Below are 25686 nucleotides of genomic sequence, written 5' to 3' on the forward strand. Positions count from 1 at the left end.
TGGATCTTTTTCACTTTCATCTTCGTAATTTTGAGTGATCTGCTTATGATTGTAAGTTTTAGACGATGATTATAATGGGTTTTAGGGATTTTTGCGTTAGCTTAATGTGAACAGACTTGTGAACGATTAGACGTAAAACAACTTAACTACTCAGGATAGAAAATTATGTATGTAGTTTGATAGCTACTTTATTGTACGGATGTGCTATGCTCAAGTAGAATAATAAATATCCCTTCCTGTTTTTCAAGTAATTAAGACTTCGTCTCAAAACCTAATCCTGCTTGTTAAGGAACATTTCTGTCAGGCTATGGGAAAATTGGGAAAATGGTATTGTTGGATTGAGAAAGTTTATACCATAGGTCATTAGGCACGCTTCATGACGGGAGGGAAGAGGAAGGGGTCTGTGAGTTTTCTGACCATTCTTCTTTCGCTATCACCCCCCTCCCCTTCTCCCTAGGTGGGAACTGCACAAACTTATTTTCATATACAGATATTCAGCTATGCACCTATTATACGTTTGAAATTGTTTAATTAAAAAAAAAAAAAAAAAAAAAAAAAATAATGAATATATTAATATTCTTAATTATTTGTAAACATCGTATATTATTGTATAATTGAGTATATAACCATATTATTATAAAATCGTAAAGGTAACGTCATTATATTATTATGTGAGTTATATTATCTTATAGCTTATAAATTAATTATTTTATAAACTAATTTATACTATTAGTTATAACATTCTTAATATAATTAAGAATAAAGATTAATAAAAATATTAACATTCACATTTATAAGTATCACATATTGTTGTATACGGTAATTGATTATATAAAAAGACATTATTATAAAATCGTAAATGTTACGTTATTATCTTACATTTCGGCTTTATCTTAAAGATGAAAATTATGTTAGGATATAATATTGTATAAATTATATTGTCATACAACTTGTAAATTAATTATTATATTAAGAAATTTGTATTCTTAGTTAGAATTAAGGAGTGCTGTTTAATTACTAGCCTCATGCTATTGCTAATCAGCACGTATATAAATGACCAAAAGTTATGAGAAAGCAATGGAAATTTTTCTTTGCTGACAAATAGAAATTAAATGAAAGTTAAAACATTTTCTAGAAGTTAATCTGTTAATAGGTAGATGACCTGCGTGACGATAGTTGCTAATAATGTTGGCTATTAATATACTTCCCTAAGGGTAGGAAAATGCCAAATTCTGTTGTTTAACTTTGCTTGGATACTATAAGCTATTGTTCTTGCAGGCTTGATTAGGGAGCTTTTGCTTTTTCCTATGTTTCTTTTTCCAAGATTCAGTGACAAAAACGAGGCATTCCTATTGTGTAGTACTTGGATGTTCGATACGTCTATAGTCACTTCGAAGGGAGGGGGGTGAGACCTATCTAGATTCATCCGCTAGTAGCACTGATGTTGTCTAGTGTAAGCGCCCTGCTTGAGCCCATTGGTGTCCAGATGCAGAGTTTGTGACCATCTCTTATTCATTCTACATCTAATTATTCATCTTTTAATTAACTCTTAAATTATTAAATGTAATGAATTTATTATTTTAACTTATTAGTTAATTTTAATTAGTTATTGATTTTGTTCTAATCTGATGTACATGTCAACTAAATTATTCGGCAACGTATTAACCGGACAATAGTGTCTCATAACTTTTAATCTTTTTGAAATCTGACGATGTCTCCTAGTAGGAAGATGAACAATTTGAAAAGTTATGTCAAAGAAAAAAGGGGAAAAGTGTTGACACCAAATTGGTCGTATTTGAAGAATGTATGAGTGAGCTACGGTTGTTTTAATCTAAAGTAGCCACTAAGGCATCTCAAAAAAGATTTTACACAAGATAAGTTTCTATCAACTAAGATCCAATGACAAGGGGGGGGCCCATCCTCAATAGATTATATGTCCTCTTAAGCAACCAGTTGAGCTGGATCTTGTTATTGAAAAAAATGCCTCCAAATTTTTTTAGTTTTTTTTCCTCATGTTTTTAAGCTTTTCAGAAGCCTATGTAAGCAAGGCAAATTTGTGCATATTTTAGGCTTTATTGTCGCAGCATAATATTGACAAGTAGCTTTAAACAGGCAGAAAAATATTCCTCTAAAATAAGGATTAATTCCAGGAAATAATAAATAAGTGTTTTTCCGTGATACTTTTTTTTTGCAATCCTATATTATCAAGTCCATTCCAAAATGGACTCGCTCATTATTTTTAAACACATAAATTAACACCAAAAAGCTTTTGGTGTTAACACTAATTTAAGTAGTAAAATAATTTTTACTGCTGATTTCTACAATAATTAATTGTGATCTGGTGCATCTAAAACGCTGTAGTATGATCTAATGCATCTAAAATGATTCAAGTGGCAAATTTTGCGGTGTGGTATTCTTCCATAAAAAGGCAGAATTCTTTTGAATAATATTCATTATTTAATTAACAGAACCAACTTTCCCTTAGTGTCATTTCCCTATAAGACTTTTTTTTTTTTTTTTTTTTTTTTTTTTTTTTTTTTTTGAACAAAAGACATTGGTGCTAGATAGCTCGAAAACTACGACAAATGCGCTTTCTTGTAATTAGAACAATTGTAATAGAACAAGCCACAATCGCAAGGCTTGAACAAGTTCATACTAAGTAAACAGTGAAGAAAATTCAGTCTGTCAGATGCGCCTTCTCGTTTTGTGTATATCCCTGGTATAAGGTTAAGAATTAGGGGATATATATCCCCATTAACTATTCTGTTTCTCCGCATCTAGAAGTTGGATTTTTTAGGTACCATAAATTCCCTTGTACGCCACTTGGTAAAAAGTGGCATTGACGTACGACCCCAGTGTGGGACTAAATTGAACAGGAATAGTGTTAAATCTCTTCAGAGCCATTGCTAGGGTTGTTAGTGCCAGAGGAGAAATTAATTACAGCACCCTCTCCCGACTCAAATATAAGCAAAAAAGGTCAAGTCAAAGTGAACAATCTGATCAAAGTGGGCAATCCTCCTCCAGCCCCTGTAGGAACGGCTCTGATTCTTTTGCGTGTCAAAATGAATTCTGGCTTTTGAAATTCTTAAATAATCTTTTTTTCTTGTTCTTTTTTTTCTCTTTCGTTTAAAGGATTTGCGATTCAGGCTCGAACCTTATCATTTCCTGAGGTAATCGAAGACTTGTTGGGTACTTGACATTAAACTTTTCCTCGTATATCACCATCCTTGTAATCCTGCTACATATATGTTCACGCCATATTTAGGTTTGGGTTTACACATATAATGCTCAATATATGTGTATGTATTGGATGGGAAGGTTTCTTTTTGGACTAGCCCCGGTTATGTGGCTTATAAGCCCTGGTTAAACACTAACCCTTTCAAAAAATTCCCAGGTGAAGTACTCTTGAATACTAAGAATTCATTGGATGGCCCAAGCAAATTCAGTCCCCCATTTTGCATACAAGTCCAGTGGACATTGTCCGTCACGCGTCAACCCAAAATCGATCCAATGTTTTATCCCCTTAGTTCTGTGACAATCTACCATAGTTCTGCCCTAGGAATGATGTATGAACGGATGGATGATAGATAGGCTTATCTATCAACAAGTGAAATGGCATCATTTTTATACAATCTTAAAAAGGGCTTATGCCAGATTTGCCCGTGTCACTCACTCGGACTATCTGCCTTGGCTTTTTCTACAATTAACCATGGCTTGATGCCTCCAACTACTGATTTTAATAATGTTTAGGGATTGAACTTGTGATTTCTTTTCTTCTAATTTAGTTTAGGCCATACAGGATGAGCCACATAAAGTATTGTAAGTCAATATCCAAAGATATAGGAACTAGAGCAGAATAATATCCTTTTTGGATGTTGAAGATTGTCTTAACTAAATGAAGAAAATTGTGAAGAAGGAAAAAAAGAGGATGTTTCCAGCTAGTGAAAAAATGATAAATATGAAGATATTTCGGTGGAGACCTCAGCTTGACCGTCCCCTGTGCACAAAAGTGAACAAAGAGTATACAATATATAGATAAAAGTCCTAAGGACAAAATAAAAACAAAAGAACCTAAAAAAAAAGACACTAAATTTTAAATAACCCCTCTCGAAGCAACGGTGAAAGGGTGAATACTTTTTTTTTCACTGGCTGGAAATATCTTAGTTTTTTCTTCTTCACAATACTCTTCATTTTGTCATGCATAGCCAGTGTGGTCCTAGGAATTATATAGTCGAATCTCTGTACTATGTACGGTTAGAATTGAGTGTCATTTTTTTCTGTTTTATTTGCCTTTTTTCTGTGTTTCAAAAACATTTTCATTCCCCTCCCCCCTCCCTAAAGAGCAGCTGTTAGAATCTATTATCGGACAATTCTTTTCTGTTTTTAGTGAAATCTACATTTTTTCCTTGTAGGTTCCAAATATGCGGTATTTTGTCCTCATTTGAAATTGCGGCTCATATTTAGTTATACCCCAGTGCCCTCTAAAGACGAAGATGTGCGGCGTGTATAGGGTTTCTCTCAACTAGAAATTAAAGATATTTTCTGGTCGAGTGCTTGGTTCCTTGGACATCCACGTGTGCCGTTTTATCAACGACAGTACAATTAATGCATGTATTAGTATTTTATAGTAGATAAATTTCAATCATATAACAAGTAAAATACAGTGCATCTGAACGAAACTAATCGCAAGATGAAATTGTGCAAGAAAAGTAAGACCGCAACAATTTCAACAATTTCAATTTTGCCATATCTGCTCTCCTAAGCACTAAAGCTATATGTGAAAAGTCCCTATATTACGGTGTCACTCTTAGCCTATTTAGCAAATTGTAAAAAAAAAGTGTCTTCTTACACCTTCTTTTTCTCTTTTTCTTGTAAGATTGATTGGACTTTTTAATCTATCTGTTTTTTTTAGTCTATTTAACTTTTTTCTTCTATTCTTTTTTTCTGGGTGATATTATGGTCTTCATAACCTTCCTTTTTCTTTTTCATTTATTGCTTAAATGATTCGCGTGTCTTCCCCTTTTTTTACTGGCCTAGTAGCCTGTGGGCGATTAATACCTTGTATTCATTGTATGTTTAATTAATTTTAATTAAATCGTATCTTATCCTATTGCTATGAAATTTCTTGTCATAATGTCTGAAAATTGATATCGTGATAATTGACGGCGTGTATATATATATATATATATATATATATATATATATATATATATATATATACATTATGTCGATTGTACATTGGAATTTATTGGGGGGGGGGAGTATCAATTTCGAAAAAGTTAAAATATCATTAAAATGTTGGAAATGTGGAGATATCGTAAACATCTTGAAACGGGTAGGGAACTGGTTAGGGCCCAAATCCCCCACGGATGCGCACGTGGGGGCCGGGGTTCATTAGGTCATGTAACTCTTCGACTTAAATATCCTTGAACTAGGACGATTTTTGAATTAAATATTTACTGGCGTTTGTCGTAACTTTATATTTCTTGCATGCCAAGTCTTCTAATTTCCAAAGTTGTAATCTCGAGAGAATTTCCAGACTTGCGTACTTTAACGATTGAAAGTTTTCAAGTCTTGGCAACATTGTTTTATTTCATTTGCGGTGAATTGTTAATGTTTCGCTTGATTTCTTGTTAGGTATTAATATTTGATGTACCGTATTGGAGTTTTGCTCCTCTGCGCCGTTGAATGCTAACGACATTTTATTGAAGATTTAGGGAGGGGTTTATTCTCGGGAAAGTTTTGATACGAATGGGAAAGTTTCAAAGAGAATTAAACTTTCGGTTGAGAATCACAATTTATTATGAAATTTCTAATGTAGTATATATATGACGACCATGTTTGCTGAACAGAGAGCAATAAGCCTTCCGGCGTTGACTAGAATTTAAACACACTGATTAATTAATTAAAAAGAATAATGGTTAATCAGCAGGGCTATTAGGTTTAAAGTAGAATGTTAAAAAATGCAGGATATAACGATCTGTATTTGTATAGTTCTTCCTTCCAAATTTTAGGTGACCTAATCAATTAGTCTTTTTCGTAGAATTCTTTCTATTCTTTGAGGTGTATGGGAGCAATTCTAGCGCCTGTATATATCACCCTTAACTTTATTTGGTACATTTTCTAAGCGCTTTGGAGCAGATGGCAGATCTGGTAACCCCCTCCCCCTCGGTATGGTCCAAAGGACTTCGTCCTCCCCGAAAAATTGAAAAAAGGTGGCTTAATAGTGCACCTTTTGTATATTCATGCCTCTTTCCCCCAAGTTCCAACCTGTCTGCACCTAATGTTTGTATGTATCATTAGAACTTGGTTTTTACTAATAACCATTGATTCTTTGCTCATTTTTCTAACAGTTTGGAGTGTTCCATTTCCTCTTTCCAAACTATATAGAAGTTGTTCGAAGGTTTGGGAAAGCTTTCATTTTTTTCCTCTTCTTCTTTAAGATTAGGACTAACTTGACTTGAACAGCAATAGTATATCATTAACTGTGGTTAAAATGCGTGAACTATTATGGCCTAGACCTAGAAAAAAGATTCATTTCTGTTTTTCGATGAACTAAAATATAAAAAAATAGAAGAAAAATCATTTTAAATTGAAGATCTGCTTTCATCGCCATGTCCGGACTCGGATGGTGAGTAATACGAGAACTTTTAATTGAAAAAAAACAACTTTTTTCTCTTTCTCTCTCTCTCTGTCTATGATGGCTTTGGTTTTGACTGATTTAGTTGTTTATTAAAACGCAAATCAATTGGGAAGAAGTGTGGTTACTTTAAATATACAAATTATTTATCAGGGATTTTTATTTGGGCGAGGGGCAATATATGAAGTAAACGTAATAGAACAATTTTAACTTAAAAGGTTGCAATAAAAAAAAGGAGAAATAGTAGGCTTAATGTTGGAAATAGAATAAAAAATATAAAACGATTTTATTAATCTTTTCACCCTGGAAAGACCAGTAAATAGAAAGAAATAAATTCAGTACTTCCAAAATTCAATAAGGATAGTAAATAATAAATATTGGTATTGAATAGTAAATGTTTAGTTATATATATTGTGTAGTAAATGTATTGTTAATTTTAACTTTTTTTCACAAATTCGTTTAAAGATTTATTAAACATGCAGACTCATCACCAAAGACGACATTATAGACGATTCCCTCAAATGTAATTTTAATTAAAAATCACCCACCAGTGCAACTACGCTTGGTGACTGTATTATAAAAATGCACAGGGCCATGAATGGAAGAATTTTGATGTATTTTCGAAATTCAAGATGGTATTCCAATTACATTTTATATTGTTACATTCCGTAGGCGAATCTCCAGCATTTTTATGGGGGGGGGGGCAAAAGGGGTCTATATCTGGATTGTCAAAGGGCATATGATGTATAATATTTTTTCTCTCCACATAATTGGGGGGGGGGGGGCAACTGCCCACAAACGACGCCCCTGTTAGTTCTATAATCAAAAATACAATTATACTGATAACTTTATTCTGGCACCTTTAAGGTTGATCTGTAAATATTTTAAAAATTTCAGTTTTTGTTCTGTAAAATCCAGCCCTTGAGATGCTTAATCGATGCAATCACCTGCTTTTAATATCAAATTACCTTCGATTTTAGCTTCAAATCCATTGACTGACTCTTGATTTTGAATTTTTGTCAAGAAATGCAATATTTTTTTTGGGGGGGGGGGGTGTTGTTAAAGTTAGCAGAGGATCTGAATTTTGGACATAATTAAAAATTTCGGACTATCATTACTGCCTTTTTAGTCTATTGAGCATAAAATAAAAAAATATTTGTGTCATGGATCCATTTTTAAAACAATGTAGAAATTTTTTTTTTGGGGGGGGGGGCATATCGATTTAAAATAAGAGCTAGGTCGATCCTAAAATAATTAAAATCTTTTTTTGCCCTGAACCTTTTTTTAACCGATTGGGCAAGTTCTTGCAGCAAATATGAGCAATCCATTTGTATTTTAGTGTATGTGGTGCCTTACGGTCTTTCTAAGGCTCAAAACATTTGCCAAATAAATGATAAATTACCCGAAAATTGGCTATTCCTAAATTTCGTACCCCAAGGACCCGCCTCCTCCATCGAAGAACTGATATGCCGTTTCCCGAATTGAACGCATTCAAAACCAAAAAAAAAAAAAAAAAAAAGCTAAAAAACTCTGTGAAAATTTTCATTATGACCATTAGTATATTATAAACAAATCCGTAATTTTCTATTTTCCTCTTCTGCGTCCTTTGTTCACAAAATTAACTGATTTGGTCATTTAACCGTTTAGTTAATGTCTACTTTGTGAAGATTCTTGTTTATATTTTTGTATATTCAACAGACTTTTCCTTTTTATTTATAATACTTTCATTCTTTACAACTTGGTGTAAAACTATTGCCAAGGACGCCACGCTTAATTGGTCGTCCCATAAATCTTCCGCCTTCCTGATTGAAAGAGATAGAAAAAAAAAGAAGAGAAAAAAAAATTTTCTGTGTTTTGTATCGTATATCGAGAAAGAGAGAGCACTTCCAATCTTGATGGGAAAAAGTTGACTCTCAACTAGGATTCAACGGAGGAAATTTAGTGTAGTTCTATTCCGGGAACGTGGCGGGAAGAAAGAATTTGCTTAGGAAATTCTCCAGACCTAGGCCCCAAATTGTTTAGACTCGTTTTCTTTGTGTCTTATATTCCGTTGGATAACTCTGGACATTCTTTGTTTGAGGCCGTTTCTTCTGCTTTGACATTGCATGCAACATTGAACTTTCGAATTCCTAATAATCAATGTAAGGTAGGATCGATTATGCGTTTGTCATATTTAATTGGGCATAAATATTTTCTGATGACTTCCAAAGGAGATTAGATTGATTGCCTACGCTAATACTTTTTTGTGACTATTTTTTATCACCGAGCTGTCAACTTATGTTCGCCTAGCTTAATTCTTTTTTATATTAACATACTTTTTTCCTGTTTTCCTGATTGTAGATTGTCATACAGCAATCAGCCAGGTCTAGTGACAGCCACATCAGCTCAGTGCTCAACTTATCCTAGAAGTAACCTTTCACGCGGCCTTTATATAGACCAGAACTAAATGTAAAAGATCGGAAATGGATTCACCTCAAATTAAGCTCTTAGTGGATAAAAATTAAGTAAAAAAACTTAATAAAAAACTTAATCTCTTAAAAAAACTTAATAAAAAACTTAAATCTCTTATGCTCAGTCTCTGGGGTTGAGACGGAAACGGCTAAGCTCATTGCTCGACATGCTTTAGAAGTGAATTTTTAGATGCTCTTAACGTAGAAAAGAATTGAACAAAAAAGAAATTAAGTAACACAAATGTTGAATATTCCTTGACCTTTTGAGCCAGAACGAAAGCCTCCTGAGCTCACTGCTCTACTTGTTATAGGAGTAAAATTTAAAAGGTGCATCCGTAGAAAAGAATTCAATAAAAAGGGATTGAACAAAAAAGTTGAAAATATCTCAAGCTCGCCCTCTTGAAGTTGGACGAATGCCTGAGCTCATTGCTATTTCATCAAAATCCTGGGGGAGGCAAAGTTGTAGCCAATTTTTTTAAATCAAGTGAAAATGACAGTGCAGATTATAAAATAAGCTATTTGGTACCATACAGGTACTATTTAGTACTATAAAAGTGCTATGAGGGTACTTAAAAGTACTATAAAGGTAAATACGCACTAAAAAACTGATCTGTTTCTGTTGATGCTTCAGTTATGCAGGTTCATTTAGTTTTGACAACATTTTGGAAGAAACTAAATTTCAGCTGGGGGAGGAGGGAGGGCAAACTGGGGTCTGGGGGTGTCAAACCAAGGTCCGGGAGGAGCTTAGACAATATTTTCCTTTGTAAAATATTGTGTAAGAAATGAATTAATAATGCACTTGCAAGCTATAAAGTGACCCCGAGATCATTAATTTATTTTGTTAAAATTATTTACGATCGGGATTATTTACATTTAGATCCAAGTTATCTAAATCAGTGGTTGTCAATCTTATTTAGACACTGTACCCCTTTTTGCCCAAAATATATTTTAGGTACCCCTTCTCAGTTATCGGCACTAAGTAAATTATAGTTGAAATATCAATAAAATTGCCATTCCTAGAGTTAAAGGGTTGTTTTATTCTTTTTTCTTTGGCTGGCCGCGTACACCCTAAAAAGTTTTGCGTACCCCCAAGGGTTGCATGTACCACAGAGAATCACTGATCTAAATAATGATAGATGTGACTTTTTTGAACATTTCAGGATATTACTGCACATACCATAGCCTGGTATATACATGCTCATCGATTTAAATAATCAATGTGCCTGCTTTTATCTTCTATAAGAGTTTAATTTGTCATAAAACAATTCAAAGATGAATTTTAATGTTAGTTTTAGCCCCAATCATGTTTGAATATATGTTTTTAATTCTTATCACAAATCATTAAATTATGTGTTTGTCAAATGACTATTTGATCTTAATCATAAGAGTAGGCCTACTTGTTTTCAGTCAACGTCGTTTTGGTACGCATAGGGATATTTGGAACAGTGCCCCTCCCTGAAAATCTAGAGACAGTAATTTCCTGTATTCTCTGACATGTTTTTAAGCTTTGCCCCCCCCCCCCATCCCCCCAAACAAGTTCATGCATGTGATAAAAAATAAGGGGTTTTATACTCTCCATCGCTTGGTGCATATTTGTATGCACCAAGCGAGTGCCCTTGTAGGCTATTGCGGCACGTGACACATTTTGACCCCCCCCCCCTTTCGCGCCACGTATGACGCACCTCGTGTCAGACATGGCACACATGATCTGTTGAATGTCACTTCTGAAATTGAAAATCCCTTGGGTAAAAGTAAAATCAGACGTTTTCTGCGTTGCCTTTATTTTTAGTGTTATTTAACTTTCCATAATAGTCTGTGTATGAATTATCGATGTTTTTTTTTTGTCTACAAAGGTCCAAGTGTGGCCCTGTGGCAGCTGGGATCAAACCCTTGAAACCGTATTGTCAAGCAGAGATCAATCCACTGTAACAACTCAGGCACAAAAAATTCTGTTTTCCATCTCACTATCCTTTCATGTGAACCCAGTATAGCGTCAGATCTTGCATTTAATTCCAATTTATGAAACTTCCGATTTTAATGACCTTTCAATACAGCCTACTTACGAAACAATCGTATCTTCCTATCAACTTGAACAGACCTAAAGGTGGATAAATAATTTGATGCGCCCAGGTGCTTTATTAGTGATATAAAAAAAATCGATTTTTTCCGTCACAGAAATTTCATAATCACCATAGAAACACAAATACACAATCATCATCATATTTGCAAAACTGCTTTCAGCTTCTCACGCTTGAACCTTCAAGCGTGAGAATTTGGAAAATCTTTAAATCACACAGTCCAGGGTAACGAACTGTAAGTAAGGAGCGACCCGGCTCAATAGTAACCGAAACTCTAAAAAACGGAATTTTGATACCAATAGATACATCAACAGAATCGGATTTCCATGCTGATTTTTAACATATAAGTTTCATCAAGTTTAGTCTTACCAACCTAAGATTTCGAGCTGGATAAAATTTGCCTTATTTTTGAAAAAAGGGAAAAAACACCCTCTAAAATCATAGAATCTCAATGAAAATCACACCATCAGATTTAGCGTATCATAGAACCTTACTGTAGAGGTTCCAAGCTCCTATCTGCAAAAATGTGAAATTTTGTATTTTTTGCCAGAAAAAAGATCACGGATATGTTTTTTTTTTTTTTTAAAGGGTGATCGTATCGACCCAGTGGTCCTAGAATATCGCGAGAGGGCTCATTCGAACGGAAATTAAAATTTCTAGTGCCCTTTTTAAGTGACCAAAAAATTGGAGGCAAACTAGGCCCCCTACCACTCTCGTTTTTTCCCAAAACCACCTGATAAAAATTCTGAGATAGCCATTTTGTTCAGAATGGCAGAAAATATTTATTAACTATGTCTTTGAGGATGAACCCCGCACAGTCCCCGGAGGAAGGGCTGCAAGTTATGAACTTTACCCATTGTTTACATATATTATTGGTAATTGGGAAGTATACAGAGGTTTTCAGGGGGATTTTTTTCTGGTGGGGGGGGGGGGGTTGTACATGGGAGGAGCTTCTCATAGAGAAATTTTTCATGGGGGAAGGGAATTTTCCATGAAGGAGGCACCGGATTTCCCAGCATTACTTAAAAATGATCAGAAATTAAATAAAAAAAACAAGTTTTTTCAACTGAAAGTAAGAAGCAACATTAAAACTTAAAACGAACAGAAATTTTACGTATATGAGAGGGTTCGCCCACTTGTAAATACCTCGCTCTTTACGCTAAAGTTTTTTTTAGTACTTTCAAAAGAGCTATTTATTCCAATTAAACGGGCTTTGTGATTCAAAGGTTATTCTTAAGGAATTGGAACAAAATTCGAACTCTAGAATAAAGAGCGAGGTATTGACGAGGGGGCGAACACCCTCATGTACGTAATTATTTCTATTCGTTTAAACTTTTAATGTTGGTCCTTACTTTCGGTTGAAAAAACTTGTTTTTTTTTCTAATTTCACTTAAATTGGAACAAGCACTAGCCTTTGCTAGGTAGTCACTAGCATTAATGCCAAGATAAGTTTCTATTGAGGCATCTTGTAAATAGTAGAACCTCTTTGGCAATTAAGCTTTGCTTTGATCAATGAAGTTATAAAATTAGTTAATTATTTGTCAACATGATTGACAATTTTTTTTTTTTTTTATTGACTTACTGATGTTTTCTCTCGGTCAATATTTAGAAAGTGAATAGAAATTGATCGGTCAGCATAAACTGATCAACATTTTTAAGAAAAAAGTGATATTTACTTTAAAAAAAAGTAGGAAAAGTGCCGGTCTTCAGTACAATAAAAAGACAATCAAAGGAAAACTGGTGGGAAATTGAACCTATTTTTTCTCGTTTTTTCTTTTCAATTTTTGCTGTTTGCCGTAATTTAACAGTTGATTTTTCAACAGTCTTTATAATACCCTTTTTTGCACTTAAAGGCTAATTAGCATTTTATTTAACTTGGCGTAGAAACCGTTGCCGACTAATTGCACTTCCGATATTTTGTTCTCTTCGTTTTAAAGAGAACGGAAAGATTCTTCGTTCTTTCTTTTTTTTTCTTTTTTTTGTGGGGGAGGGATGAGGATTAACAAGTTGGTCATCTCAAAATCAGAGATGTTCAAGGTTCTAGATTAGAGAATTATAGTACGGGCGTTATTTCAGTGATTCTAGTTTTCTTATTCTTAAATTCTAAAAAAAAATGCACCAAAATTCTAAAATACAGTTGTTTTGAATTGGGAATGAAGCGATTCGAAGATATAGGTTGCGTCAAGGGGAGAAAAGTTTCATTGCAACCAGGAACTTTGGAGGAAGTGAAATACACAGGGTTAACCTTTACCAAGATCTGGTATCTATATTTTTCAAGTTTTTGAGAAGCTCACAAAATATGAATTTTACTTTTGTTTCTGTAAATGGAGAAATATCGGATGACCAGAGTATCATCAGGTCAGAGTTTCACTTTTTGAAGTCTTTTTTTTCACGTCCTTACTTCTCCACTCCCTCCTGGAATTAAAATTCTCCCTTGGGACTAGCCACCATCGAAACCTATTGAGAATCTGCCGTTTCATTATGAAATTTGTTTGAAAAGAAATGGTAATTTCCCTTGTGGTAGCAAGGTTCTCAGTCAAAGTGGGTAGGACCACAGGAAACTTCTAAAGCTGTCCAATTTCCTCAAACGACGTTAGTACTTAAAAAATTCCCAATTTAAAGTTTATTTTGGCTTATTATAACTTATATTTCAATTAAAGGTTTTACATTTTATTTACATCTAACCTTAACTTTTCTGAAAAGGCAAATTCTTTCCTTTAATATAGGTTTTATTGGTTTTAATGTTGTTAGATCTGAGTTTACGTACGAAACAAGGAGCACTTGTTTGAAAAAATGTATACAATTCTACTCATTGTACTCTTTTCGCAAAAGTAGTTCTTGTTTTCATAACCCCAATGTAAAGCGAAATTGAATAAAAACTTTAAAATATCAGCAAAACTTACTTTTGTTTCGTAACTAAATTAAACGATTTTGCCGGGCAAGTGAAGAAATAATGAAATTATTAAAATACACAAAAGAAATATTTCATATAACTAAAATAATCCTTATGGAACATCCAGTCTGAAATATATTAAGATAAATCAATTTTCTTGTATTCTTTTTAAAATTTGAAATGCATCCTTTTTTTAATCTTTAAACGTTTCCGAGACATTTTTTGATGACCCTGTACTTCTATATTTATCTAACAAAGATAGTCACGATAATTTTTTTTTACAGGTTCCCTCAAAAACAAATCAACTACCTCAGGCCCAAACGATAGAAATGACGGAACAACCTTCCAAAGAGCAACTTGAACGAATTAAAAAATATCAGGTATAGTATTAATTCTTTATTTAACATCTTGTTTAACTTTTTACTTCATTTACTGCTACTACTAGCAAAAACTCACCGCAGCACCAAGCCGCCTAAGGTCAACACAGCTACGCACGCTCCTCCTCCATCCTAATCTATTCAAAGCCTCCCTTTTTACACCCTCGCAGGAAGTTCCCATTTTCTTTAAATCTTTCTTTATGCCATCCTTCCACCCCAACCGCGGACGACCGGCTTTCCGCTTAGCCCTAGATAATTGGCCGAAAAGGACAATCTTCGGCAATCTGTCATCCTTCATCCGCAAAACGTGCCCTAGACATCTCAAACTTTCATTCATTATAGCCCTAGAAAGCGGAATTGAACCCCATCGCACAGCCTATTGTTTGAAATACGGTCAGTCAGCCGGGTACCTAGAACAATCCATAGGCAATTTCTCTGGAAAACCTCTAGCAAATCATCATTTGCTTTCCGGAGCGCCCATGCTTCAGAGCCATATTTGACCACTCTCATCACTGTAGCTTCCAAAAGTCTAATCTTGGTTTGCAGAATTATCTTCCTATTCTTCCAGACTTTTTATAACTGTGAAAAAACACACTGAAACTTGACAATTCTGCTTTTAGCCTCTTCACTGCTCCCTTCGTCTTTACTAATAATACTACCAAGGTAAGTGAAGCTGCCCACCTGATCAATCTTTTCATTACCCAACGTCACCTTTTCATCTTCACTTATTCCTAGCCTTAGTGACTTAGTCTTCTTAACAAACCTATTCTAGCTCCCTGAACTCGCAAAACCTCTAAAAGTTCATTCATTTTGCTCACACTTTCATCTAGGAAGCTTAAATCATCAGCATAATCTAAGTCCAAAAGAATTTTTCCTCCCCATTTAATTCTATGGACTTCCGTTGCCTTTCCTGTGCTCCTTAAGACAAAATCCATCACAATGATACATATAAAGGGGGATAGAACACAACCCTCCTGAACTAATTTCCTACCTTAACCGCATCAGCGTTATCCTCGTACATAGCACTAATCACGTTAATGTATTGGTCTGGTATACCACACAAGGACAAGATCTCCGCTAAAGCTCTTCTATCAACAGAATTGAAAGCTTGCTCAAAATCTATAAAACTGAGGACCAAAGGTGTTTGATAACTCTGGCCCTTTTCACTTATTAATCTAAGAGTAAAAATTTGGTCGACACATTCTCTAAATAACATAATACAAAACACTCTCAAATAACATATTCTACCAAAATTAACTACCCTCTCCCAATAAATGTTTTTTAAACTTTACTTTAAATAACCTAATATGTTCAGCCTCTCGAATGCCTACTGGGATATCATTCCAAATAGCTGGAGCTAAATGCCTAATTCCAAAACCTGCACGTGTGGTGTCTCGATACTCGACAACAAAATATCCGCCTCCCTAATCGCATACCTGTGTAGCGAACGATTTAGGCGAAAAAAAAACCCGTAAAAAGTGTAGGACATTGATTATTCCAACGTCGACAAGCAAAAACAGCAGCTTGATAATCGCGAATCGGACCAACACTAAGCACTCGTAATTTCTTAAAACACGACGCGGTATCATTCACATTCTCTACATAATTACCAAGAGTAGTAAGGGCCCAATTCGTTGAAAAGGGACAAGGAAACCTAAGCCTGAGGCATGAATATACAGTGTAGTCTAACCGGTACATTGGCTTACCACGGGTCAGTCACCTATTACTACGAACGGTACTTGCCTTAGCAGACAAGTTTTTCTGAGGTAACACGCATTTTTTGGGGGTCAATCGGTGAGAGAGAGGTGGTTATCCTATATACGGTAACTTGATTAGTTGGTTTTTTAAAAAACTTGGCGACGTATGATGTACTCAAGCAAAAACCCTATTTGCCAAAACTTTTATCATTCGCATAACACTAACTCAATTTGCAAAAAAGGTATTCCATTTGCGTAACTCTGCTCTGAATGTCCTTAATGAGGATATAAATAATATAGAATGACATTGTGACTTGACCTAGCTTTACCTCTCCGATGTGGTCTGTATAATACACAAGTAACGTTTGAAAAGTATTGTCAATTTAAAATAGGATCTACCGTTCCATTCGTCCCCCCATTTCTGCGGGGGTGAGGAGGCTAAGAGAGGGGTTGGGGGAGTCAATTTTGGAGGTATAACAAATACCATTCATTGCGATCATAGCTCTATGTTGGGTCGTTTTTAATACTTCACCTTATCTATTCATTTGTGTTAAATAAAAATCTTGAATCTGGAAAATGAAAAAATAAGTATTTAAACAAAATGTACGACGCTGCTAATTAAAGAATACTAGGCTACACTCAGAATTGTTTGCATGAGGGTTCAGTTAAAGACTTTCCCTTCGTTCCCCCATTTCTGAGGGGCAGGGGAGGATAGGAGAGGGGGAGGGTGAGTCAATTTTGGAGGTATAACAAGTGCCATTCATTGCGATCATAGCTCTATGTTGGCTCGTTTTAAATACTTCACCTTATCTATTCATTTGTGTTAAATAAAAATCTTGAATCTGGAAAATGAAAAAATAATTATTTAAACAAAATGTACGATGCTGCTAATTAAAGAATAGTAGGCTACACTCAGAATTGTTTGCATGAGGGTTCAGTTAAAGACGTTCCCTTCGTTCCCTCATTTCTGAGGGGCTGGGGAGGGTTGGAGTGGGGTAGGGGGAGTCAATTTTGGAGGTATAACAAGTACCATTCATTGCGATCATAGCTCTATGTTGGCTCGTTTTAAATACTTCAGCTTGTCTATTCATTTGTGTTAAATAAAAATCTTGAATCTGGAAAATGAAAAAAATAAGTATTTAAACAAAATGTACGAAGTTGCTAATTAAAGAATAGTAGGCTACACTCAGACTTGTTGACATGAGTGTTCAGTTAAAGACTTTCCCTTCGTTCCCCCATTCCTGCGGGGACCGGGGAGGCTCGGCGAGGGAGTAGGTTCGTCACTTTTTGAGGTATAACGAATACCATTCATTGCGATCATAGCTCTATGTTGGCTCGTTTTAAATACTTCAGCTTGTGTATTCATTTGTGTTAAATAAAAATCTTGAATCTGGAAAATGAAAAAAATAAGTATTTAAACAAAATGTACGATGCTGCTAATTAAAGAATAGTAGGGTACACTCAGAATTGTTTGCATTAGGGTTCAGTCAAAGACGTTCCCTTAGTTCCCCCAGTTCGGAGGGGCAGGGAGAGGGTTGGTGAGGGGGATTCAATTTTGGAGGTATAAAAAGTACTATTCATTGTAATCATAGTTCTATGTTGGCTCGTTTTAAATACTCCAGCATGTGTATTCATTTGTGTTAAATAAAAATCTTGAATCTGGAAAATGAAAAAATAAGTATTTAAACAAAATGTACGATGCTGCTAATTAAAGAATAGTAGGCTACACTCAGAATTGTTTGCATGAGGGTTCAGTTAAAGGGGGTTCACTTGCACGAGGGTTCAGATGCATGGGGGTTCAGTTGCTTGGGGTTCAGTTACACGAGGATTCAGTTACAATGGAACCCACATAAAAACAATGGGGCACACACAAAAGCCAAATTAGCCCAGTGGCCTATGAGAAATTTCAGTAGCACGGGGGTTCAGTTGTACAGGGTTTCGGTTATACAGGGGTTCAGTTATATGGAGGGTTCAGTTTCACGAGGGTTCAGTTAAAGGGGGTATAGTTACACGGGGGTTTAGTTAAATTGGCTTGAGTTGCACGAGGGTTCAGTAGCATGGGGTTTCAGTTGTACAGGGTTTCGGTTGTACAGGGGTTCAGTTACATGGAGGGTTCAGTTGCACGAGGGTTCAGTTAAAGGGGGTATAGTTACACAGGGGTTTGGTTAAATTGGGTCGAGTTGCATGAGGATTCAGTAGCCGGAGGGTTCAGTACCTCGGGGTTTCAGTTGTAAAGGGTTTCGGTTATACAGGGGTTCAGTTACATGGATGGTTTAGTTGCACGGGGGTTGAGTTAAATGAGTCTTGAGTTCCACGAGAGTCGACTATAAATAAGCCTTTTGCGTCTTTCTGAACTTTCTGTGAGAGGCGGGGGTAAGTATTTAGTTTAAATAATTCTAAGAGGAATTGAGTTTTTCTTTCATTGAAATGCAAGAGTTGGATTATTTCAGTAGTGCTTTGTCGTGGTTTATCTTGTCACAGTTACATTCTCTTGATCTTTCAAAGTTCACTTTGATTTTATTTCATTGATTCTTTTTGTTTGCATGTCCGGGTTGATGTTTGCAAGTCCAAGTTGGGTTTTCAGACCTAGGTTTTTTAGATTTTCGTGTGGGTTTGACTCCTGGGGTTTATTATTTGAGAAGTTAACTTTAGTATTTTGTGGTTTTACGTGCCTGAAATCATGAATTAGAATAGTTAATTTAGCTGTTTGGGCTTTCAGACCTAGTTTTTTTGTTTTTTTTTTAGATTTTCGTGGGCGTTAGGTTCCTGGGACTTATTATTTGAGAAGTTAACTTTAGCATTTCGTATTTAACGTGCCTACTTAGATAATAATGGAACATATAGTATTTTTTCCTAATGTAAGTATTTTTCTTACGAAATTCCCACTTGAGGTTTTATGACTCCGCCCCACAACGAATTCAGATTGTTTTAGGACTCATCTCCCTAGCCATAACTCCATTCAGCCTTGAGCGAATGCTTAAAAGTTTTATGAAGTATTTTTCTACTTAACAGCTGCATTAATATCCTCCAAGATGATAGGACTGTATGACACCGAATTTATTGGATTAAAAAAATCATCTTGTGGTGTTATATTTGAATGTGCTTTTTTGTTATTGTCTATGGATCTCGAAGAAATTGACTGTTATCATTGGATAGTGAACTAAAATCTGTTTGATTATGATAAAAGCTTGTGGAGTACTACATTACGTTATATAAACAGACTGGGATTCTATGATAGAGTGATTACACCACTTAATAATAGTGGTCAGGAACTGAGAAATTTTCACGAGGAAGTCAGTAAAATTTGCAGCTTTTACGGGGTTGAAGCACTCTACGTAAAGGGTAATGTACCTACAGATAAAGTTTTAATTCAAAAGTGTGACCCTAGGATTCCACTTTTCAATCTAGAAGAGTTTAAGTGTCCTAAATTTGAAGGGGGTTATCACCGTCCTGCAGACGAGGTTAGGTTCTTCGCGCAGTGGTTACCTAAGGACATACCTGATCGTGATAAATCCATAAGACATGGTTAAAAAAAAAACTATTCTATATCATGGAATCATCGTTTCTGGATGTTTAAGTGTGAACTCTAAGTACTATTTTTTTTTAAATATGTGGTATTGTATTTTTTTTTTCTCAAAAAATATGTTAAAACGTTTAATCATTAAATATCTTTAATATTAACCCGTATTAACTCTTTATAATATTTTTATTAATTTAAATAAATTATTAAAAAATTTTAAGTAAGCAACAATAGATTTCTTGAATTAACTTCCTGCACACAAAAGACATATTTAATTCAAGACATCATAATAAAATCGTAAGTAAGTAATAAAGTCTTTATTGTTTTCACCTATTGGATACACAATACTGAAATTTCATTCAAGAAATTATGAAGGAATTGTAAATAGGTAACACACTCATTCTTGAGGACACCTCTTGTATACACAATGCAGAAATTTCATTTAAGAAATTATCAAAAATTGTAAGTACGTAGCAAATTCTTTCTTGGATTCGCCACCTGTATAATTAAAAAAAAATGTAATTCAAGAATTTATGACGAAACTTAAAGTAAGAAACAAATTCTTTTTTGAAGTTACCTCATGTATACAAAATGCAGAAATTCCATTTAAGAAATTATAAAAAATTTTAAGTAAGTGACAAATTCTTTCAAAAATATGTTAATACGTTTAAGCAATAAATATCTTTAAGCTTAACCCGTCTTTACTCTTTAGTTTTATTCATTTCATTAAATTATGAAGAAATTGTAAGTAAGTAACAATAGCTTTCTTGAACTCGCTTTCTGCACACAATACATATATTTAATTGAAGAAATCATAATAAAATTGCAAGTAAGTAATAAAGTCTTTATCGTTTTCACCTATTGGATACACAATACTGAAATATAATTCAAGAAATTATGAAGGAATTGTAAGAAGTCGCCTCTTAGATATACAATGCAGAAACTTCATTTAAGAAACAATGAAAAAATTTTAAGCAAGTAACAAATTCTTTCTTGAAGTCACCTCTTGGATACACAATACAGACATTTCATTCAAGAAATTATGAAAAAAATTGTAAGTAAGTAGCAAATTCTTTCTTGAATTCACCTGCTGGATAAACAAAAAGACATTTCGTTCAAGAAATTATGACAAAGTTCCAAGTTAGTAACAAACTCTTAATTGTTTTCACGACTTAGATATACGATGTAGAAATTTAATTCAAGAAATTATGAAAAAATTCTCAGTAAGTAACAATTTCTTTCTTGAAGTCAACTCTTGGATACGCAATACGCAAAATTCATTCAAGAAATTATGAAAATATTTGTAAGTAAGTAACAAACTCTTTATTGATTTCACCTCTTGGATATACAGTACAGATACTTCATTCAAGAAACTTCAAGAAACATTCAAGATACTTCATGGCGCGCCACTCTAAGTGAACCTAGATCAACCCAACTTTTTGGATATCTCTCTCACTATGACTCTGTTGGTGTGCCGTGTCAAATTTTGACTGCACGATTTCGGAAAAAAGAGGCGTGAGAGTCTCTGATTGGTCGCTAAAAAATGGGTGTTGTCTAAAAAAAAACCAGTCTGGTTGAAAACGTGGAGTTTTCGTACTGTTCACTTTTTTGCAATGTGTAGGAACCAGTGGGGAATCCCCGCTCGTTTGGAAAGGTGCCAAGGAAGGGCAATCAAATAGCATTTAGTTTCAAAATGTGTTTAATCACGTTTCTTGAATGAAGTATCTGTACTGTATATTCAAGAGGTGAATTCAATAAAGAGCTTGTTACTTACTTACAAATATTTTCATAATTTCTTGAATGAAATTTCCGTATTGTGTATCCAAAAGTTGACTTCAAGAAAGAAATTGTTACTTACTGAGAATTTTTTCATAATTTCTTGAATTAAATTTCTACATCGTGTAGCTAAGTGAAAATTGTTTGTGATAAAGGAAAAAAAATAGTTACTTACTTGCGATTTTTTCATAATTTCTTGAATGAAGTATCTGTACTGTATATCCAAGAGGTGAAATCAATAAAGAGTTTGTTACTTACTTACAAATATTTTCATAATTTCTTGAATTAAATTTCTACATCGTATATCTAAGTCGTGAAAACAATAAAAAGTTTGTTACTTACTTGGAATTTTGCCATAATTTCTTTAACGAAATGTACTTTAGTTTATCCAGCAGGTGAATTCAAGAAAGAATCTGCTTCTTACTTACAATTTTTTAAAAATTTCTTTAATAAAATTTCTGTATTGTGAATCCAAAAGGTGGCTTCAAGAAAGAATTTGTTACTTACTGACAATTTTTTTCATAATTTCTTGAATGAAATTTCTACATCGTGTATCTAAGTCGTGAAAACAATTAAGAGTTTGTTACTTACATAGAATTTTGTCATAATTTCTTGAACGAAATGTCTTTTTGTTTATCCAGCAGCTGAATTCAAGAAAGAATTTGCTACTTACTTACAATTTTTTCATAATTTCTTTAATTAAATTTCTTTATTGTGTATCCAAGAGGTGACTTCAAGAAAGAATTTGTTACTTACTTACAATTTTTTCATAGTTTCTTAAATGAAGTTTCTGCATTCTGTATCCAAGAGGTGACTTCAGGAAAGAGTTTGTTACTTGCTTACAATTTTTTCATAATTTCTTAAATGAAATTTCCGTATTGTGTATCCAAGAGTTGACTTCAAGAAGGAAATTGTTACTTACTGAGAATTTTTTCATAATTTCTTGAATTAAATTTCTACACAAGAGTTGACTTCAAGAAAGAAATTGTTACTTACTGAGAATTTTTTCATAATTTCTTGAATTAAATTTCTACATCGTGTATCTAAGTCATGAAAACAATAAAGAGTTTGTTACTTACTTGGAATTTTGTCATAATTTCTTGAACGAAATGTCTTTTTTGTTTATTCAGCTGGTGAATTTAAGAAAGAATTTGCTACTTACTAATAATTTTTTCATATCCACTGGGTGACTTCATGAAAGAGTTTGTTATTTGCTTACTATTTTGTTATAATTTCTTTAATGAGATTTCTGCATTGTGTATCCATGAGGTAACTTCAAGAAAGAGTTTGTTACTTACTTAGAATTTTGTCATAATTTCTTGAATGAAATGTCTTTTTGTTTATCCAGCAGGTGAATTCAAGAAAGAAGTTGCTACTTACTTACAATTTTTTCATAATTTCTTTAATGAAATTTCTGTATTGTGTATAAGAGATGACTTCAAGAAAGAATTTGTTACTTACTTACAATTTTTTCATAGTTTCTTAAATGAAGTTTCTGTATTGTGTATCCAAAAGGTGGCGTCAGGAAAGAGTTAGTTACTTGCTTACAATTTTTTCATAATTTCTCAATTGAAATTTCCATATTGTGTATCCAAGAGCTGACTTCCAGAAAAGTAATTGTTACTTACTGAGAATTTTTCATATTTTCTTGAATTAAATTTCTACACAAGAGTTGACTTCAAGAAAGAAATTGTTACTTACTGAGAATTTTTTCATAGTTTCTTGAATTAAATTTCTACATCGTGTATCTAAGTCATGAAAACAATAAAGAGTTTGTTCAAATTTTTTCATAATTTCTTGAATTAAATTTCTACATTGTATATCTAAGTCATGAAAACAATAAAGAGTTTGTTACTTACTTAGAACTTTGTCATAATTTCTTGAACGAAATGTCTTTTTGTTTATCCAGCAGATGAATTTAAGAAAGAATTTGCTACTTACTTACAATTTTTTTTCATAATTTCTTTAATCAAATTTCTTTATTGTGTATCCAAGAGGTGACTTCAAGAAAGAATGTGCTACTTACTTACAATTTTTTCATAGTTTCTTAAATGAAGTTTCTGCATTGTGTATCCAAGAGGTGACTTCTTACAATTCCTTCATAATTTCTTGAATGAAATTTCAGTATTTTGTATCCAATAGGTGAAAACAATAAAGACTTTATTACTTACTTGCGATTTTATTATGATTTCTTGAATTAAATATCTGTATTGTGTGCAGGAAGCGAGTTCAAGAAAGTTATTGTTACTTACTTACAATTTCTTCATAATTTAATGAAATGAATAAAACTAAAGAGTAAAGACGGGTTAAGCTTAAAGATATTTATTGCTTAAACGTATTAACATATTTTTGAAAGAATTTTCTACATACTTACAATTTTTGATAATTTCTTAAATGAAATTTCTGCATTTTGTATCCATGAGGTAACTTCAAGAAAGAGTTTGTTGTTTACTTAGAATTTTGTCATAATTTCTTGAATGAAATGTCTTTTTTTTTATTTATCCAGGAGGCGAATTCAAGAAAGAAATTGCTACTTACTTACAATTTTTGATAATTTATTAAATGAAATTTCTGCATTGTGTATACAAGAGGTGACTTCAAGAATGAGTGTGTTACCAATTTACGATTCCTTCATAATTTCTTGAATGAAATTTCAGTATTGTGTATCCAATAGGTGAAAACAATAAAGACTTTATTACTTACTTACGATTTTATTATGATTTCTTGAATTAAATATCTGTATTGTGTGCAGGAAGCGAATTCAAGAAAGCTAGTGTTACTTACTTACAATTTCTTCATAATTTAATGAAATGAATAAAACTATTCTAAAGAATAAAGACGGGTTAAGCTTAAAGATATTTATTGCCTAAACGTTTTAACATATTTTTTGAGAAAAAAAAATACAACACCACATATTTACATAAAAATAGTACTTAGAGTTCACACTTAAACATCCAGAAACGATTATCCCATGATATAGAGTAGTTTTTTTTAACCATGTCTTATGGATTTATCACCATCAGGTATGTCCTTTGGTATCCACTGCGCGAAGAACCTAACCTCGTATGCAGGACGGTGATAACCCCCTTCAAATTTAGGACACTTAAACTCTTCTAGATTGAAAAGTGGAATCCTAGGGTCACACTTTTGAATTAAAACTTTATCTGTAGGTACATTACCCTTTACGTAGAGTGCTTCAACCCCGAAAAAGCTGCAAATTTCACTGACTGCCTCCTGAACATTTCTCAGTTCCTGACCAGTATTATTAAGTGGTGTTATCTCTCTATCATAGAATTCCAGTCTGTTTACATGACGTAATGTAGTACTCCACAAGCATTCATTATACTCAAACAGATTATAGTTCACTATCCAATGATAATTGTCAATTTCTTTAAGGTCAATAGACAATTATAAAGCTACATGGACAATATAACACCACAAGATGATTTTTTAATCCGATAAATTCAGTGTCATACAGTCCTATCATCTTGGAGGGTATTAATGTAGTTGTTAAGTAGAGAAATACTTCATCAAACTTTTATACCTTCGCTCAAGGTTGAATGGAGTTATGGCTAGTGAGATGAGTCCTAAAACCATCTGAATTCATTGTGGGGAGGAGTCATAAAACCTCAAGTGGGAATTTCTTAAGAAAAACACTTACATTAGGAAAAAATACTAAATGATCCATTATTACCTAAGTAGGCACGTTAAATACGAAATGCTAAAGTTAACTTCTCAAATAATAAGTCCCAGTAACCTAACGCCCACTAAAATCTAAAAAAAAAAAACTAGGTCTGAAAGCCCAAACAGCTAAATTAACTATTCTAATTCATAATTTCAGGCACGTAAAACCACAAAATACTAAAGTTAACTTCTCAAATAATAAACTCCAGGAGTCAAACACACACGAAAATCTAAAAAACATAGGTCTGAAAACCCAACTTGGACTTGCAAACATCAACCCGGACATGCAAACAAAAAGAATCAATGAAATAAAATCAAAGTGAACTTTGAAAGATCAAGAGAATGTAACTGTGACAAGCTAAACCACGACAAAGCACTACCGAAATAATCCAACTCTTGCATTTCAATGAAAGAAAAACTCAATTCCTCTTAGAATTATTTAAACTAAATACTTACCCCCGCCTCTCACAGAAAGTTCAGAAAGACGCAAAAGGCTTATTTATAGTCGACTCTCCTGGAACTCAAGACTCATTTAACTCAACCCCCGTGCAACTGAACCCTCCATGTAACT

The 25686-nt window shown here is 33.6% G+C and overlaps 1 protein-coding gene across 3 annotated transcripts in view; it reads left to right on the forward strand.

The window, feature by feature from the left end:
- Positions 1-25686, forward strand: part of sdt (MAGUK p55 family member stardust) — a 276035-nt gene that overhangs the window by 197594 nt on the left and 52755 nt on the right. For all 3 annotated transcript variants that reach the window (XM_089092566.1, XM_089092567.1, XM_089092569.1), the window contains one exon: positions 14346-14441. In XM_089092566.1, the coding sequence (XP_088948692.1) occupies positions 14346-14441 (96 nt within the window). The remainder of the gene's footprint in view (positions 1-14345; positions 14442-25686) is intronic.

Source organism: Artemia sp. Qi Xiang Cuo, chromosome 7 (genome assembly GCF_049724085.1).
Source record: "Artemia sp. Qi Xiang Cuo chromosome 7, ASM4972408v1, whole genome shotgun sequence".
NCBI lineage: Eukaryota > Metazoa > Arthropoda > Branchiopoda > Anostraca > Artemiidae > Artemia > Artemia sp. Qi Xiang Cuo.